Raw genomic sequence first — 16081 nt, 5'->3', positions numbered from 1 at the left:
CACGGGGATCCCGCCATGGGGTTGCATCCCCTCAGGGCAGTGCCGCAGCCACGGGGCCGCGTCCCCTCGGCGGGAGGTCGGCCCCCGCTGCCACGGCGGACACCTCCCCTCGGGGGGCAGCGGGGACCGACCCCCGTCGCGGTGCTCCCCTCCCGCGGCAGCGCGCCCGGTGACGGGGCCCCGGGGGGGGTGGGGGGGCCGCGGCCCGCCCCTCGGCCGCCGGGCGTGTCGCAGCGCCGGCGCAGGCCGCGGCCCAGCCCCGCCGCCCTCCCGCACTACATTTCCCGGCGTGCCGGGCGCGGCGGGGCCGGGCCGGGCCGAGCGGGAGCGGGCGGCCCCGGCGCTGGTGCTGCCGCTGCCCGGGGCGGGGAGGTGCCGGGCCGGGCCGGGCAGGTGGGCTCGGCTGCAGCCCCATGGAGCGGGGGAAGATGGCGGAGCTGGAGAGCCTGGAGACGGCGGCGGAGCATGAGCGGATCCTGCGGGAGATCGAGAGCACCGACACGGCCTGTATCGGCCCCACGCTCAGGTGCGGCCGGGGCGGGGCGGCGGGACCCGGCGCGGGGGGGGGCTCGGGCGGGCTTCGCCTCGCCACCCCGCTCCCCAGAAACTTTGGAGAAATGAGGAAACGTGAAGGAGGATTATATTTTTTGTAATAGTCGTCTCGGAGAAGTGCCTGTAGCCCCCTCGCTTCCCCCTGCCCCGCCGGGCCGGGCTGCCCGGGAGCGCCGGGAGGGACGAGGCTCGGCCTGTGCCCGGCCCCTGGCCCCGGGCCGGGGTCGTGGAGCCGCTTCTCCTCGCGGCTGCGGGGTCGGCTCCTGCGGCGGGACCTGCCCGCCGGCCTCGACCCCCGCTCGGGGCCTGCGCCCCGCCGGCCCCTCCGGGAGCTCCGGGGTGCCCGCAGCCCGCCCCGGTGAAGAGGGGAGAGGAGGGCATTTCCCTGCCTTTCGCAAGGAATCTGTCAAAGTTATTCTTGTAAACCGGCGCTCGCCTTTTTTTTTTTTTTTTTTTTTTTGGCCGATTTGTGTCCCGTTTCGCAAAAACCATGGCTAATTGTGAAGCCCCGGGTATGGGTACAATTACCATCCTGATGATGATATGAGTTAATGCCTCCGTTTGCTTAATGGATCCTTTGTTCTCCTATTAAGCATCTTTCCCCAGCGGTTCTTGCAGTATCCTTCAGCTGGGAGAACCCGTTGCTTCATCTGCGTTAACTGCTGAGTTCTCCTCCTGCCCGAGGAGCGCAGATGGATACAGCTGCCCGCCCAGGACCGCTGCCCCTTCGCTTTTCCTTTTCCTTCTGCTCCTCTCCACGAGTCTGGGTCTGGCATTTCAGCCTTTTCGGTATTGGTGATGCTGGTTAGGATTTTGTAGCAGTGGCTTCTGCTGCGTTGTTATTCTGAAAGGTGCGGTAGCTGGCTCTTTAACCGAAGCCTGTGTCTCATGAGAAATCACCTGATTTTTTTTTTTTAAAACACGTAACATTTTAGATAAATTATGCACATCTAAGACCCGTTCTTGCTAGCCAGACCACATAGTGTTAGCGTCGCTGTCCTGGTAGAAGCCATTTAATGGATTTGGCAGACACCTCATCCCTCCTTCCCCTTCTTTAAAGTAAAACAGAACTTCTCCAAATAACTTTATATCAAAATCCAAGTGGGTTACTCGCAGTGCTGAGCACAAGTGTGTGTGTTGTCCTCCGGAAGGTTGATGGTGCAAAGGGGTAGAGGATATTTATAGCTCGTTGCAACCAAATTGAACAGGCTGAAAGGTGGGGAAAGATAGAGGTGTGTTACCAGAAATGCCAGGCTTCAAAATCTAAGTAGCTGCATTATCACTAACTTAAATTCAGGACTAAGCTTTGTTGCTTTTTGTGGCGAGGGGAGCACGGTGCCCTTTCACAAGGCAGTGCAGTTGGTTCAGCCTTCCTTTTCCAGGTGCACTGCATCAGCCCCAGAGCTGCTGAACTGGAAATCACGGTGCCAGGTGGGAGTGTTTGGGTATAAACAGGACTGGAGCCTCCTGTCCCACCCCCTCCACAACAGCCCTTCATTTATTTTCGATTATTTAAGTTTTACAGACTCATGGTTTTAAATGACTCGTGCGGCTGTGTTTAAAAATAAATGAGTTTAAGCTGTTTGACTTGCAGTGATACTGCAGCGCGGGCACAAAATTAAAGTGGGGAAGCTTTTCATTCATGGAGCAGTAGAGCACTGGGTTTATCTTGCTGTAGGGTTGCCCATTTGTTCAGTTTTTTTGACTTGTTGCAGTTTTCTTTCTGAAGTTCTGTGAAGCCTTTAAAGATAAACTGAGTGGTAGGAGATGCTGAGAATTAGATTTATTAACAAAACTGAAAAAACTGGTTTGAATGTCTGGGAACTGCCAGAATGAAGAGTGTAGGTGGTGTGTGTGTGGTTTGTTTTTTTCCCATGTCATAGAACTAAGTGCAGTTGATCTTGTTTCTTAGCGTTAAGGTTAGATGAGGAGTTGGTCTTAATGTCTGTCTTTGCATACCCACCGAAGGAACACTAATAAGTATCTGGGGTGAAGAAAGGTTTGTGCTTTGCTAGCATTAACTGCTGGAGTACAGTGAGTATTAGTAATAATAAAAGCATAAGCAGTACCTGCCCCAAGGATTTTTAGAGTTCAAACTAGACTGGCTCAGGGTAAACATGATGTGCTGAAGAGTCCGGAAAAGAGGATGATGGAAACTTTTAAGAAAAGGTGACTCACTTCTTGTAGGCATCATGGAAGAAATGTGTGTCTTCAGGAGCCAGGCTGGCTTCCCTTCTAGGAACAGCAGTCCCAAAGCACGGTTCAGAAATAGTCTGGACTGCTGGGCCTCTGCTGCCAGCGGGGGCTTGTTTGCAGAATTGTGCTTTTATCAGTTTCTGCCTTGGCAGGGTGAGATATTCTGACTGCAGCCGCTCTGCGTTGCCCTGACATAGTGCTCGGGCCTGAATTGCTACTATCGGAGGGTGACGGAGGGGTTAAGATGTTAAATTTAAGGTCCAACTAATTAATCTGTCTGGGTGGGTTTGTGTCCCACCCATCAGGGAGAGGGTTTTCTGCTGGAAAAATAGCAAGTGTAGTAACTCTCGCCCTGGGGCAGGGGAAGGACGAGATGCCTTCTTGAAGTCCCTTCCAGCCTTATTTTTCTGCTCTGTTCTCGCTGTGATTCTGGGAGACAGCAGCATGGGCCGGGACTCCATTGTGCCGGGCGTTGTGCAGATGTGGGGCGAAGCCTGCCCCTCTTCAAGGAGAGGAATTTCACTCTAAATATAAAACGGGAGATGAGGGTGTGTGAGGAAGTGTTGCAACAGCCTTGGTCTGTGTGATGAGCTGTGCCAGTCTCATGTCTTGCTACGCCGGTGGCTCCGATGCCATCAAGGTCTCTTCTCTCTCTCTTTTTTTTTTTTAATACCTGATGGCGAATGTCATTGTGTTTGAAGGAGAACACCGAGCGAGTTCAGTGAGTCTTTGTGGGGATCCCCTCGAGTCTGCAGTGTTCCTGGAATCAAAATAATCCACTTCAGGATGTCTTTCCTGCTATTCAACCTCTACTAATTATATCCATTGCTCCCAATTCCACTTCCTTCTGCTGTTCTAATTCCTTTTTTTTTTTTTTTTCTTGTGTTATGCTTCTTGATTTTGCAGGGTATTTTTGGATCTCCTCTCTATATCGAGGTTTCTAAGAATCACTTAATTCTGCAGGATCAGATAACCTTCTAGGGGAAAAGAAACTCCTTCTTGCTGAGAACGACCTATTGGCTGTGCCGCCCATGTGCTCTGATTTTTATTACACTCAATTGACTGATCAAGTTTGTTGCTCTTTGAACTTTCTGTCCATTTCAGCTCAGGTTTTTTTTTTTAGTGAAGGGAAGCTGGCGGTGGATGGTAATATTGTCACTGCAGACACTGTTTCTGGGATTTCTACTCAAAGTTACTCTTTGAGCAAAGTTATTCTTTGAGCGGCATGCTCTGCAAGCTCATACAGCATTTGCTGAGCATGTCTGAAATATTTCACTTTTGATATATAGAGATTACTTTGTTTTTTGGCTGATGCTGTCTTACCTTCTTCTATGATTCACTATTTTCTCCCTTTAACTTCTCCCTAGCTCTCTGTAGAAAATGTCCTGTGCTGTACTCCTAGATTATAAATGATTGACTCAAACTGGTGCGGAATAAAGGCAGGAAAAACGCTGAGATTATCGTGTGTGACACCCCATAGATGTGGGCTGTATAACTTCACCCACTTTTCCCTGTTCTCAGCCTGTCATCTGAGGATGAGCCCGTGTGATTATCTGAATTGCTAATCATTTAAAAAAAGTTCTTGGTTTCAGCCTGTGGATGTCTTGCTGTCCTTTCCTGTGCTCCTCTGCAGTGTCCTTTAACACCTGGTGTCTTCTCATGGTTAAAATACAGGCTTGTATTTTCAAGTCACTTCTTTTTGGTTACACAGCTGTAGCTCTATAAGTCTGTCACTCTCAAAAAATCCCTTTTCCTGCTCTCAAGCTGCATTTGCAGCTTTTTGAAATCGGTGAAGGATTTTTAAACAGCATTTGATAAAAAAAGCCCCGTCTGGCCACACAGATGTAGTTACAGTATTCCTGCTGTCTCCTCACCACTGTAGAGGCAGATAAAATTACACTGATACTGTAGTAGTCTCCTGCTAGCACACTGAGAGATTGGAGAAGCTCTCTTTTCCCCAGTGTTATAACAGGATTTGTTGCTGAATGCAGAGTTGTTTTTTTGGGAGCACCATTGTTGGTAGCTCTGGATCGTGCTCCTCATTGCTACATCTGTACCTTAGCGTGTGGTTCTGCAGTGCGAGTTGCTGGGAAGGACCAAGATTTCCGAGCGATTGTTCTCTAAGCTGCCTGATTTTAACAGTTTGTTATTCTGCCAGCTATTGTGTCATCTGCAAATTGTATCATCAGTCTTTTTTTTTTTTTCTCTTTTTCGGCGAATATTTACTTTTATTGTTCCTTAGCAGTTGAGATTTTATCAGTTATGTTGGGACTAGTACTTACCTGTGCCCCTTTAGAAAACTGAGAAATGTTATTTCTCAGACAGAAATTAAGCATCCAGTCTCTGCTTTTATACAGAAAGATATTTTTAATAGGAGTCTCATATCTGTTTGCTAATTATGTGTGTTTGGAGAGATTACAGTGTTGTTTAACCCAAGAATAAAATTAAGCACACTTGATAGGGTAGTGTTTCTACTAAGCAGTTCTTGACTGAGATTAAAGTAGGACAGTAATTAAGCTCTGTTCCCAAATCCTTTATCAACTCTTCCATGACTGTGTCTGGGATTAGTGTTGCTCTGACTGACCCGTTCACCATACTGGCAACGAGCTGTGTTCATCCCCTGCCTGCAGCTTCCCCTGAGCCCAGGTTCATCTTGAACAGTGGAGCCAGAGGTCCTCAACTACTTTTTTTCTTTGAGGATTCTGGGTCTCCTGGCTTGAATTCTTGAAAAATAATGTTCTCATTTGGGACTGATGGATGTAACTAAGCTTATCTCCCCTAGGGACCTCATCTGAGGTCCTTCATGGTACCCTCAGGCTGGGGCTGGCTGTGTAGGGGTAGTGTTGAGGCAGCTGAGCTGATGTGTTTTGGAGTCAGAGGTGATGTTGTGGCAGCCTGTTGTGCTGGCAGTGTTGGGTGCTACCTCGGGTCCAGGCTGGAGCAATGTGATGGTGCAAAGAGCAGCAGCTTGTCTGAGATCCTCTGACTCCTGAGCTGGTACTGATGGCTGGAAGGGGCATGTTCTCCAGTTTATTTTCCTCTATAGCTCCAAAAGGAGCTGAGCTGGAACTATTACAGCCCCATTCCTGTGTCATTCAAATTTCTGGTGCTGAACTTGGAAAACTGAGGCTTAGTTCTTAGACATAAACTTTAGGATGGGGTCTAGCAAGTGCTGGGGCTCTGGCTTATCCCCTCTGAGCTTCCCAGTGTCTCCTTAGCTGAAAGTTGCAGCATTAGTACAAACTCTGTGGTAAACCTGGTTGGAAAATAGATCTGGATGGAAAAATAACCCAGCTAAAATATGTTTTGTTTTTCATACAGCTCTGTTTCAATGTGTTTTGCTGTGTGGTAGCACAAGTACTGTTTCCAGCGCAGAGTTTTGTGGGGATGGGAGTGAGGGACTTGGTGATGGCAAAACTCAAGACTGAGTCTTGCTAGATTTAGAAAAGCTCAGTGAGTTTGTCCAACCAGACATTAAGCTGTTGTGTTGTTCCTAGTCCATAGTCAGGGGCACTGATGTGGGCTCGGTCAAGCTGCCTGTGGTTAAGTGCAGTTGCTTCTCGTGGTTGGGGCTATGGGGTGTATTTTGATGGGTCAGTATTGGCTTAAGCAGTCTCCCCATCTTTCATTTGCTCCTTCTGAGCGTTGCTGTGGCACAGCATTGGTGTTTGTGCTGAAACACAACCTTCCTCCTTCCCACCTTAAGGGTTTTTTTTTTCAGCTGGATCAGTTTGCCCCTGCTTCATCTTGAGTTTTGTGGCTTCTCAGCATCTAGACTGGCACAAGGGGTTTGGTGGCAGGGTACCGGGTCTGGGGACCAGTTGAACTTTGAGCCATCTAATGTCCATGAACTTGGACGTGTCCTTCTTCCATGAGCTGCTTGAAGTTCCCTCACCTGGTAGAAGACTGGTTTGCTTGGCTGGGGAGCGTGACTGGTTTATGGTGGGTGGGATGAGCGTGGAAACCGTGACACAGTAAGGAGCAGGAGGAGCAGTCTGAGTTGTCTGCGTTGGGTGCTAAGAACGGGGGCTGGCCAAGCTGGTCCTAATCTCTGCTGCAGGAGGTGAGATGAGGATAATGGTCTGCGTTACAGATGTGAGTGAAGCGAGGGGTAATGACAAGCGTCTGGTTTAACAGCTTCCCTCTTTGTATTTTGGAGTGGAGGAGTGAAGATGCTCCAGTGTCCTTCTGATCGCTCTTGGGGCCACCTCTACTGGTGGTAGGGGGCCGTGATCGCTGCCGTTTGTCCTTCAGCGGAGCCTGCCTTGGGCCAGGAGAGGAGGAGGAGGAGACCCTGGATCAGCTTTGGGATGAGGTTCACCTTCTCTTACACGTGCTGGGACTGGCTAAGAAGTGTCTCCCCAAGGTCTCGGGCACAGTAAGAATTGAAGAGCATCTGAAAACAACACACAGTATCTGTAAAAAATACCCTGAGGCTCAATACTGCGAGAACTTTCATGTAACAGAGCTAAAACTGCACTGAGTTGTCCTGACTTGGCTCCCTTTAGCTGCGCCCTGTGCCGTGCTTCGCCTTGGCTCTGCCAGTCCCATCTCGACAAGCCCCATCCCTGGTTTTACGTACGGTGATTCGCGAAATGCCAACTGCCAGCAGAGCAAGTCGTGAAGAAATAGCCCAGACCATCTCCAGGCTAACTGCCGGCCGCAGAGCTTGCTCAGGAAGCTGCTTGTAACAACTGTAAATTGTCTGCTAATAAAAGCCTCACAGGATCTTTTGAAGCATCTTTCAGCCCATTCTCCTGCCACCCAGACGGGGAAACTGCAATCTCCTGAAAATGAGCCTGGGCCTCTGTTCATATGTACATAATTAAGCGTCTTTAAAAGACAGTTCATTGCAATACTGCTTGAATTATATTAGCATTCCCTTCTGGTCAGGCTGATGCTGTTCAGCTCCCAAGTTTTCTGTTGTGGAGAAAAAAGTATCAGCAACTGCTCCTGTGAAATAATTTGGGATCAGCATAATGGTCTGTCAGGAGACTGGTCTGGCTTAATGTGTGGAGTGTCAGCAGCCTCTGCCTGAAGGTATGCTTTACTTAATTATCTCAGGTTTTGTGGATGCTTTCTCATTTGCCGTGCTAAGGTTCTGCAAACAACTTCGAGATGGTGAATCCTTATGATTCATATAACCCTTTTTATTTCAGTTCGCACCCTGAAATGCAGCCTGATGGAAACAGCTTGCAAGAATGTACTGCTCAATTATTTATGCCTTCTATTTTCTTGGGGTTTCTTTTCTCACAGATATACATTTCTTTCTGGAATTTAATGAATCTCTGTCAAAGGACAGGTTATCAAATGCCTGTTCCTATTCTGTGGGATGTGGTCATGTGCCTGGGCTCTCACTAGCTCACTGGATTTAGTTCCGTGCTTACCCCCTGACCACCTCGCCTGCGACAGCAGTGTTGTGAGGTAGTGAGCTAAAAGGGGATATTTCCCTTGAATTTTAGGGAGAGGCTGCTCTATTAATTTGTCTTGGTGCCTTCTGGAGGTGTCACTGCATATGATTGAGCAGTATTTCATCTCGAGCTGGCAGCTGAGCTCATCTTTAGAGCGCTCTGCTGTCCTGCCTGTAGAGGACTGCAGAAAAGTAGTAGCTTTGGGGACTTGGTTGATTGCCCCTCTGTAGGCGGAGTCCTGTGGCATTTAAGTCTACCTAGACTGTCTTTTCTCTTTCTGATTCTGCTTTTAGTGGTTTGAAGGATTTTTGTCTTTGTCTAAAAATAAATAAATAAAATGGCCACTTAGTCCATGGCTGCAGAAGCCTAATAATACTGATGTTCTGAATCTTTTTCCCCAAAGGAGAGTAGACACAACCTTTGAGGAAAAAACCCTGAAATGACTGGGATTGATTAATCTAGAGGAGACAAGACAGGCACACAACTCGTCTTGAGATGCAGAACAGGCTGTTGAGGAGATGAAGAAAAGCTCTTGTTTCATGACGGTGTGCAGGCTGGGATCTGGCCTACAGGTGCAGCAGCGGGGATTTCGGATAGATGGAGGAAGTGCTTTCTCATATTTGAGAAAATCACGCAAGTGTTCATACTGGTTGCATCAAAAGCTTTTCTTCATTGTCCCGTCTCTGAGGGTAGTGAGGAGTGGATGCTTATCAGATGCAAATGCAAACACATGCTTCTAGTCTCTTGCAGTCTGCGCTTTGGAGTCTTTCGGCACAGTTTGTACCAGTGTTTCTCTGTTCAGGAGCTTCCCATGGATCTTTTCTCCACAACTGTCTTGTCAACATTTTAGTCTATTAGTGCTCTCGCATTGAAACATTTTTACAGTGATGAGTTCTGGAGTTTAGTTGTGCATTGTGTATTCCTTTAGGGTTTAAAATTGTTGGGGTTTTTTTTGCTAGGACAAGGTCTAGGCTGCCACAAAGGATTACAAAAAATAGTAAGTCAGTCCTAATTTTTTTTTTTTCCTTCCGAGCTGAAGGTTCTTAATCAATTCATTCTATTCTCCTGGTAAAGCTGTTTTGAATTGCTCATTATCCCTGTTGCTTTTCTTGGTATCTTTTCTCATGCAACTATCACCTTTCTGCAATGACGCTGGAAAGATCAGAGCTGCACAAAGCAATCAAGATGCAGATTCACGTCTTGAGATGTGTTAAGTGGTGCAGTGGTGTTTTCTGCTTTGCTTTCTCTTTTTTTTTTTTCTTGCAGTCTCTGGTCTGAGCCAACACTTCTGACAGTATAGCCACAATCCCGCTGGCATGTCTCCTCCTCCTCAGTGGTAGTAGTTCATTTGGAGCCCCTCGCTGCTGGCGTATTATGAAGGATTTGTCCCCCCGTTCCTCCCCTGCAAGTGTCCTGCTTTACACTGCTGACACTGAGCTTTTATTTGTCATTTTGTCACCTGATACTCAGTGTTGGAAGATCCTTTGCAGCTTTTTGCTTTGGAGTTAATTCAACTGAATAGTTCTGTGTCCTCTGCAAAATGTCATCTTGATGTTCATCCTCTTCTCCAAACCACTGTGAAACATTGAACTAGAGGGACATCAACCATCTATTTTTCCCTTTGAATTTTCACAATGCTTTTAACATTCAAGGGTGTTAGGTTGACCAGATCCCCCTTGTTAACAAGTTTGCCTCTTTCAAAGAGTGCTAGTGAAGAAGACGTGTGAATGCCACCCAAAGAAGCTGTTGTCTCCTTCTCTGTATTGTACTTTTTACATGTTTGCTAACTATTTCATAAAAAAAGACTTCTATTTTGCCCAGTCACGTTTAGTACTCTGTAGCTTGCAGGATTCTTCATGTTCTGCAGAAGCCACTAAAGAAATTGGTGTCGCGTTTTCCATCTTCCCCTTCTCACATGGTAACCATAATATCAGCGATAGGTTGTTGCCAACCTGGTGTTCGTGGCCTGGTGGTTTTAGGTAACGCACCTTTGGCGGTGTGGAGCAAACACATCCGTTCATTTTACTGAGCTGGTCTAAGCCTCTTCTATTAATTTCTCAGTCCGCAGCAGTGAGAGAGTTTTCGGGGTAGAAACTCCTTAGCCCCATCCGTGGGATGCAGCAAACCATTTTTCCAGCCATTCCACTGTAGAAGACTTCTCCTGGAAAAGCTCCCACTCCCTTGCTTGCTCTGGCAGCTTTCCTGCTCCTGATATTCGAAGAAGCAACTAGTTTTTCTTGTATGAACTAACTAGCTTTTCACATCTTTATTTTTTTTCATGATTTTGCACGTGTGCTTAGCGTACTCAAATTCGTGCTCTTTAGTTTTCCGGAGTTGAACATTTTTTCTTTTATTCCTTGAAAGTCTCCTCTACTGCTGTTTAACCATGATGGCTGAGGGGGGGGGTGTGTGTGTGTGCGCATGAATGTTTAAAGCCTTTTCATAGTTAGTATATTGCTGCCTTAGAGCACATAAATATGTCTTTTTAAGCAGTTTCATTGCCACCCACAAGCATTTAATACTTCTAGCTGTTCCTTTTTAATTTCCTTTTTGGGTAGGGAAGAAATGAAGAAGCACTTCTTTGTAGTGATGTGCGACAGGAACAGTTTTCTCTCTCCCTGCTCCCACAAAGGTGCTTGGTTTGAGCGTTTTAACAGAGAGCCCATCGTTATTTTGGAACACTTCAAAGGGTTGGAGCACAAGTGCTTTCTTCTGTAGGCTGTCCTGACTCCCCGCTAACAAAACCTAAAACCTTCATCTTGGCATAGCTCCCTCATTTGCCTACAGAGCATCTTGTGTGAAGGGTTTGCAAAGTAGGGTAGGCATATGTCTGTCAGTAGTGGCTTTAGGGAAGGTTGACCTTGCTGTGGGGACTGCAGTGGAGGAGGTGGCTTCTGGAAATCCTTGCCCTGTGAATCAACAAGGTGCTTGACTTTGCTTCCCTTGGTCTGTCTGGTCATGAGCTGAGGTCCAAAAGCAATGGCCGGGCTGGTCGTGCTGGCCTTTCAGGAGGAGGTGGTGCTATGCAGCACAGTCCTCTGCCCATCATAAATTTAGTGTGGTAATTGTAGGGGGATCAGTATGTCTCTAGCTCCCTGCTGAAGCTTGGCTTACTCTGCTTGTGCAGGTCAACTGCCTTCTGTGTGTGACACTTGTGGTGTTTGCAGTAAGCACGTGACCAAGCTTCTGGGGAGGGTTTGTCCCACTCTCCCTGGGTTTGAGGAGCCACCAGAGTGTGGTTCCTTCAGCCCGGCTCTAGCTGCTGTCCTTTGTTAGACCTTGGCTGTGGGCTGAGTTAACCGGTTCTGACAGACACTGTCCTTGTCGAGAGGGTTCTGCCTCCCGTGCCAGAGGTTAAGTGCCACAGTTTCTTGAAAAATCTGAAAATAAGAGTCCAGGCTTCTTGATTTCCTGTGGCCGCACCTTAGAAAGTAACATCCTGTCATAAAATCTCTAGACGCAGTTTTAGGTTGTTGGAGAGAATTGTTTCTTGTTAATACCCAGCCTGTTTTCCAGGTGCTGTCTGTCTTGTGAGGATGCGCGGTGTGCTTGTCTGCTGGAACTTCCTCTCTCCGCTTCCAAATCCATTTTGGTTTGGAAAAATCAGTGTGCGGATAATTAGCTCTCCTGCTGGGTTGGCCTTAGGGCTGGAAATTTGCTCAGGCAAGACACACACATTCTGATGGTTGCCCTTTCAGGCACTTGGACACAAAGGAGCTGAGCAGCATTAGCTGGGCAGAACAGCAGGTGAGCAAATCCCCCGTTTCTGCTGCTATTAAGAAAACTGAGGATGAGGCTAGTCATAATCCTGCTTTTGGGGTGCACTAGTGCCTTTGGGATTTTAAACAGCAGGCAGCAATGATGGAAGGGTTCATATCTGCAAAGGTGGCTTCTTTTTTTTCTGAAATCCCTGTGGTGCATTGACTCTTGTCAGATAACAGGTTGCTAGACGTGTTTTTCAGTCAATTGCTTCTGGCCCGAGCATCCACTGCGTTTTGAACGTGCCCAGTGTTGCCACTAGTGCGGCCGGAGCACATGAAGTTCGGGCACCCTGTGCCTGGGGAGAGGCTTTTAATGGTGCTCTGGAGAGCGACCTGACCTGTCTGCCCGAGTCCTTGTGTGGGAGCAGGGATGTCACAGAGCTGATTTCACTTTGTGATGCCCGCTCTGGGTGTGGTGACACGTCTTACACAATAGAGAGCAATGTTGTGAGCACATATGTCCTTGCATGTCCCGGCTGGGTGAGGAGGAAGCCTGAGGATCTGCCCTTGGGTGTATTAATAGATGAGGATTTAGCTCAATGGCTGTATGATGAGCTGTGGCTTGGGTGTCCAGGACTCCTCATCGGCTGCTGTCCTAGTGAAAGAAAGTTACTTGTGTTCTTGAAAATCCAGAACTTGTCAGCACTGGCGTGGCCAGCAGGGACAGGGAAGGGATCTGAGCCCTGGGCTCGGCACTGGGGAGGCCGCCCCTCGGGGAGTGGGTTCAGTTCTGGGCCCCTCACCCCAAAAAGGCCATTGAATGACTCGAGCGTGGCCAGAGAAGGGCAACGGAGCTGGGGCAGGGTCTGGAGCACAGGTCTGCTGGGGAGCGGCTGGGGGAACTGGGGGGGTTCAGTCTGGAGCAGAGGAGGCTGAGGGGAGACCTCCTGGCCCTCTGCAACTCCCTGCCAGGAGGGGGCAGAGAGGGGGGATGAGTCTCTGGAGCCAAGGCCCCAGCGCCAGGCCCCGAGGGAATGGCCTCAAGCTGCCCAGGGCAGGGTCAGGCTGGCTCTGAGGAAGGATTTCTGTGCAGAAGGGGCTGTTGGGCGTTGGAATGGGCTGCCCAGGGCAGGGGGGAGTCCCCGGGATCCCTGGAGGGGTTGAAGAGTCGGGCTGAGCCAGCGCTGAGGGATCTGGGGGAGTTGGGAACGGTCAGGGGGAGGGTCGTGCTTGGATTGGAGGAGCTTCAGGGGCTTTTACAACCTCGATGGTTCTGTGACACATGGGGGGCCAAAGCCTCCTCGAGCTCAGGTGTCCCCACAGTTGCTGGCTGCTCATTTTGGAGATACTGTGCTTCACTCTTCATGCCAAGAGGGCAAGGGTGCTGGTAGAGCTACAAAATCCTTGTTTCTCCTCTGCATCCCTCTCCCTTGGCCAGCCGGCTGATGATTCATGCGCATCCCAGAGGAGCTTTTTTTTCCATCTCAGCATTGAAATAATTTCTTGCCTCCCTTTCTGGGACAAATAAAGCTCCAAACATCTCTCCCAGGCTGCTAGCTGGCTGCATGCCCCCCGTGCAATACCTTCTGCAGATGTCGGGACCAAGGATATCGACAGAGCAGAGCAGGGTGTGTGGCTGTGACTGATGCTGAGCTACACGCTTGCTTTGAGTTCCAGGCTTGCAAGATCAAGCAAACAAAAATCTCCTCCTTAAAATCTGTCAGTGATGTTAAGAGATTTGCCAGGTCTTCTGTAAAAAGTTCACTGAGAAGCCAAGTGTTGGTTGTTTTTGTTTTTTTTTTTTTTCCCCCCTATGGCCATCCAAGTGGAACAGAAAGGGAAAAGATGCGTAAGGCGCATTTTTTTTTTTTTTTCCCCTCTCTGCTGAGTAATGAAGGGCTCGACAGTAAGATAAGTTGCTGAAAATGTGGAGGCGGCTCTTGGCAGTGTTTTGGGTGACGGACATAGCTGTAGATTTTACTTTCAGGTTGATGTCTCGAAGTCCAAGTGGATATGTACTTCCTCACTAGTAGATGCAAACTCCTGAAAGATGGTACCTGTTAACAGAATATTTTTCAAATATCACTGTTCATAAGCTATCCTTTGATTTGCTTCTGGGTGGATGGTTGTTAGGAGCTAGAGAGAGAGCAAAGATGGTTGAAACATCTTGTGAATCTACTTCCTTCTTTCTCTGTTTATTTGGAGAGAATTGGACACTGAAAGATTATATCTGACTTTGTTAGAGAAGCTATGCCCTTGAAAGGCTTTTAAATATATTGGTATTGTTCTCAGTTTGCCTTTTTCCTGACAGTTAGTGTAATCCAATGCTTCCTTTATAATCCTGCGTGGTGAGGCTGAGCACGGTGGCATGTGCGGATGAGAAGACAACCCAAGCTTCCCCTGCAGTGGGAAGCTTCTGGAGCTGGTGATGTGGTTATGGTAAAGGGTTTGGCCGGGGCAAGGTCCAGGCTGGTGGGATGTTAGGTGAACAGGCTGAATGGGTGACCTGGCCTTGGGCGGGGAATGGAGGAACCTGGAGGCTTTTAAACTCAGAGTGAATTGACCTTGTGGTCTTGGCTCAGAAACCAACCTCATGGGGTGTTCCTGCACGGGTGATGTGGTGTCTCTGGTAGAAATAGAAACTCTAGAGTGCAGCTTCTTCGGTGATCATGTATGTTTAGGCCTCAGCAACCCCCAGCAGGGCTACAGGCCTGGGGAGGAGTGGCTGGAGAGCTGCCGGTCAGAGAGGGACTGGGGGGGTTGAGAATGAGCCAGAGTGTGCCCAGGGGGCCAAGGAGGGCAACGGCATCCTGGCTTGTGTCAGCACTGGCGTGGCCAGCAGGGACAGGGAAGGGATCTGAGCCCTGGGCTCGGCACTGGGGAGGCCGCCCCTCGGGGAGTGGGTTCAGTTCTGGGCCCCTCACCCCAAAAAGGCCATTGAATGACTCGAGCGTGGCCAGAGAAGGGCAACGGAGCTGGGGCAGGGTCTGGAGCACAGGTCTGCTGGGGAGCGGCTGGGGGAACTGGGGGGGTTCAGTCTGGAGCAGAGGAGGCTGAGGGGAGACCTCCTGGCCCTCTGCAACTCCCTGCCAGGAGGGGGCAGAGAGGGGGGATGAGTCTCTGGAGCCAAGGCCCCAGCGCCAGGCCCCGAGGGAATGGCCTCAAGCTGCCCAGGGCAGGGTCAGGCTGGCTCTGAGGAAGGATTTCTGTGCAGAAGGGGCTGTTGGGCGTTGGAATGGGCTGCCCAGGGCAGGGGGGAGTCCCCGGGATCCCTGGAGGGGTTGAAGAGTCGGGCTGAGCCAGCGCTGAGGGATCTGGGGGAGTTGGGAACGCTCAGGGGGAGGGTCATGGTTGGGCTGGAGGAGCTGCAAGGGCTTTTCCAACCAGGATTATTCTAGGAGAGAAAAGAAAGGCTGGGGTAGGCACACGGGTGGTAGCACTCTTTCGGGCACTGACTGTCCATGCTGCATTTGATATCTTGCCTCTGAAAAAAATACTCAGTTGATGGCTCACCTGTCTTTTGCCTCCTGTTCTGAATAATCTGATGTGCTGCTATCATGCTTTTATCCTAAAAAGTTGTTAAGTATCTGGGAAATTTTATAAATTAAAGCCAGAACTCAAATTCAAGTTAAAATGCTATTGTTTCGGGCTTGCATCTTGTAGCCCCGTGCAAACTGGGGAGCTTTTTGCCCACAGGACTTGAACTGGCTGTTCAGAGTAGTCACAGTCGTGAGCTGTGTGAGCTCCAAGAGCCGCTCTTACCGAAAGGCAGAGCTTGGCTGGCTCCCCTCGGAAAGGTGCGGGCTGTGTTACTGATTTGCTTCTGCTCTTCTGCCCCGGGTGCTCTCACTGAAACCAAATCAGTCTTCCAGTTAGAGGTGGAATCCTTCAGAAATATTTGATGTTACTGCATCTCCTTTGCATTTAAGTGCCAGAGAAACACCAGTCAGAGCTTGTTCCTAGATCCTGCCCTCCCGTGTGGGACTGTATGAACTTTTTAATGAAAACTTCTCTTTGGCCTTTTTACGTGTAAAGGGTGTTTATAAGAAGGATGGAGAGAGACTTTTTACCAGGGCCTGTATTGACACGAGAAGGGGTAACATTTTAAACTGAAATTGGGTAGATTTTAACTGGGTGTTTTTTACAATGAGGGTGGTGAAACACTGGATCAGGTTGCCCAGAGAGGTGGTAGATGCTCCCTCCCTGGAAGGGTTCAAGGCC

At 49.1% G+C, this 16081-nt stretch overlaps 1 protein-coding gene across 8 annotated transcripts in view; it reads left to right on the top strand.

Annotated features, from left to right (window-relative positions):
• Nucleotides 1-343: 343 nt before the first annotated feature.
• The window catches only part of EXOC6B (exocyst complex component 6B), a 329120-nt gene continuing 313382 nt past the window's right edge, over nucleotides 344-16081 (top strand). For all 8 annotated transcript variants that reach the window (XM_074904236.1, XM_074904237.1, XM_074904233.1 and 5 more), the window contains exon 1: nucleotides 344-526. In XM_074904236.1, coding sequence (XP_074760337.1) covers nucleotides 414-526 — 113 coding nt within the window. In that variant the 5' untranslated portion in view covers nucleotides 344-413. The remainder of the gene's footprint in view (nucleotides 527-16081) is intronic.

This window comes from Athene noctua, chromosome 4 (genome assembly GCF_965140245.1).
Source record: "Athene noctua chromosome 4, bAthNoc1.hap1.1, whole genome shotgun sequence".
NCBI lineage: Eukaryota > Metazoa > Chordata > Aves > Strigiformes > Strigidae > Athene > Athene noctua.
The sequence above is the reverse complement of the archived record's forward strand: the minus strand, read 5'-3'. Positions and strand labels throughout refer to the sequence as shown.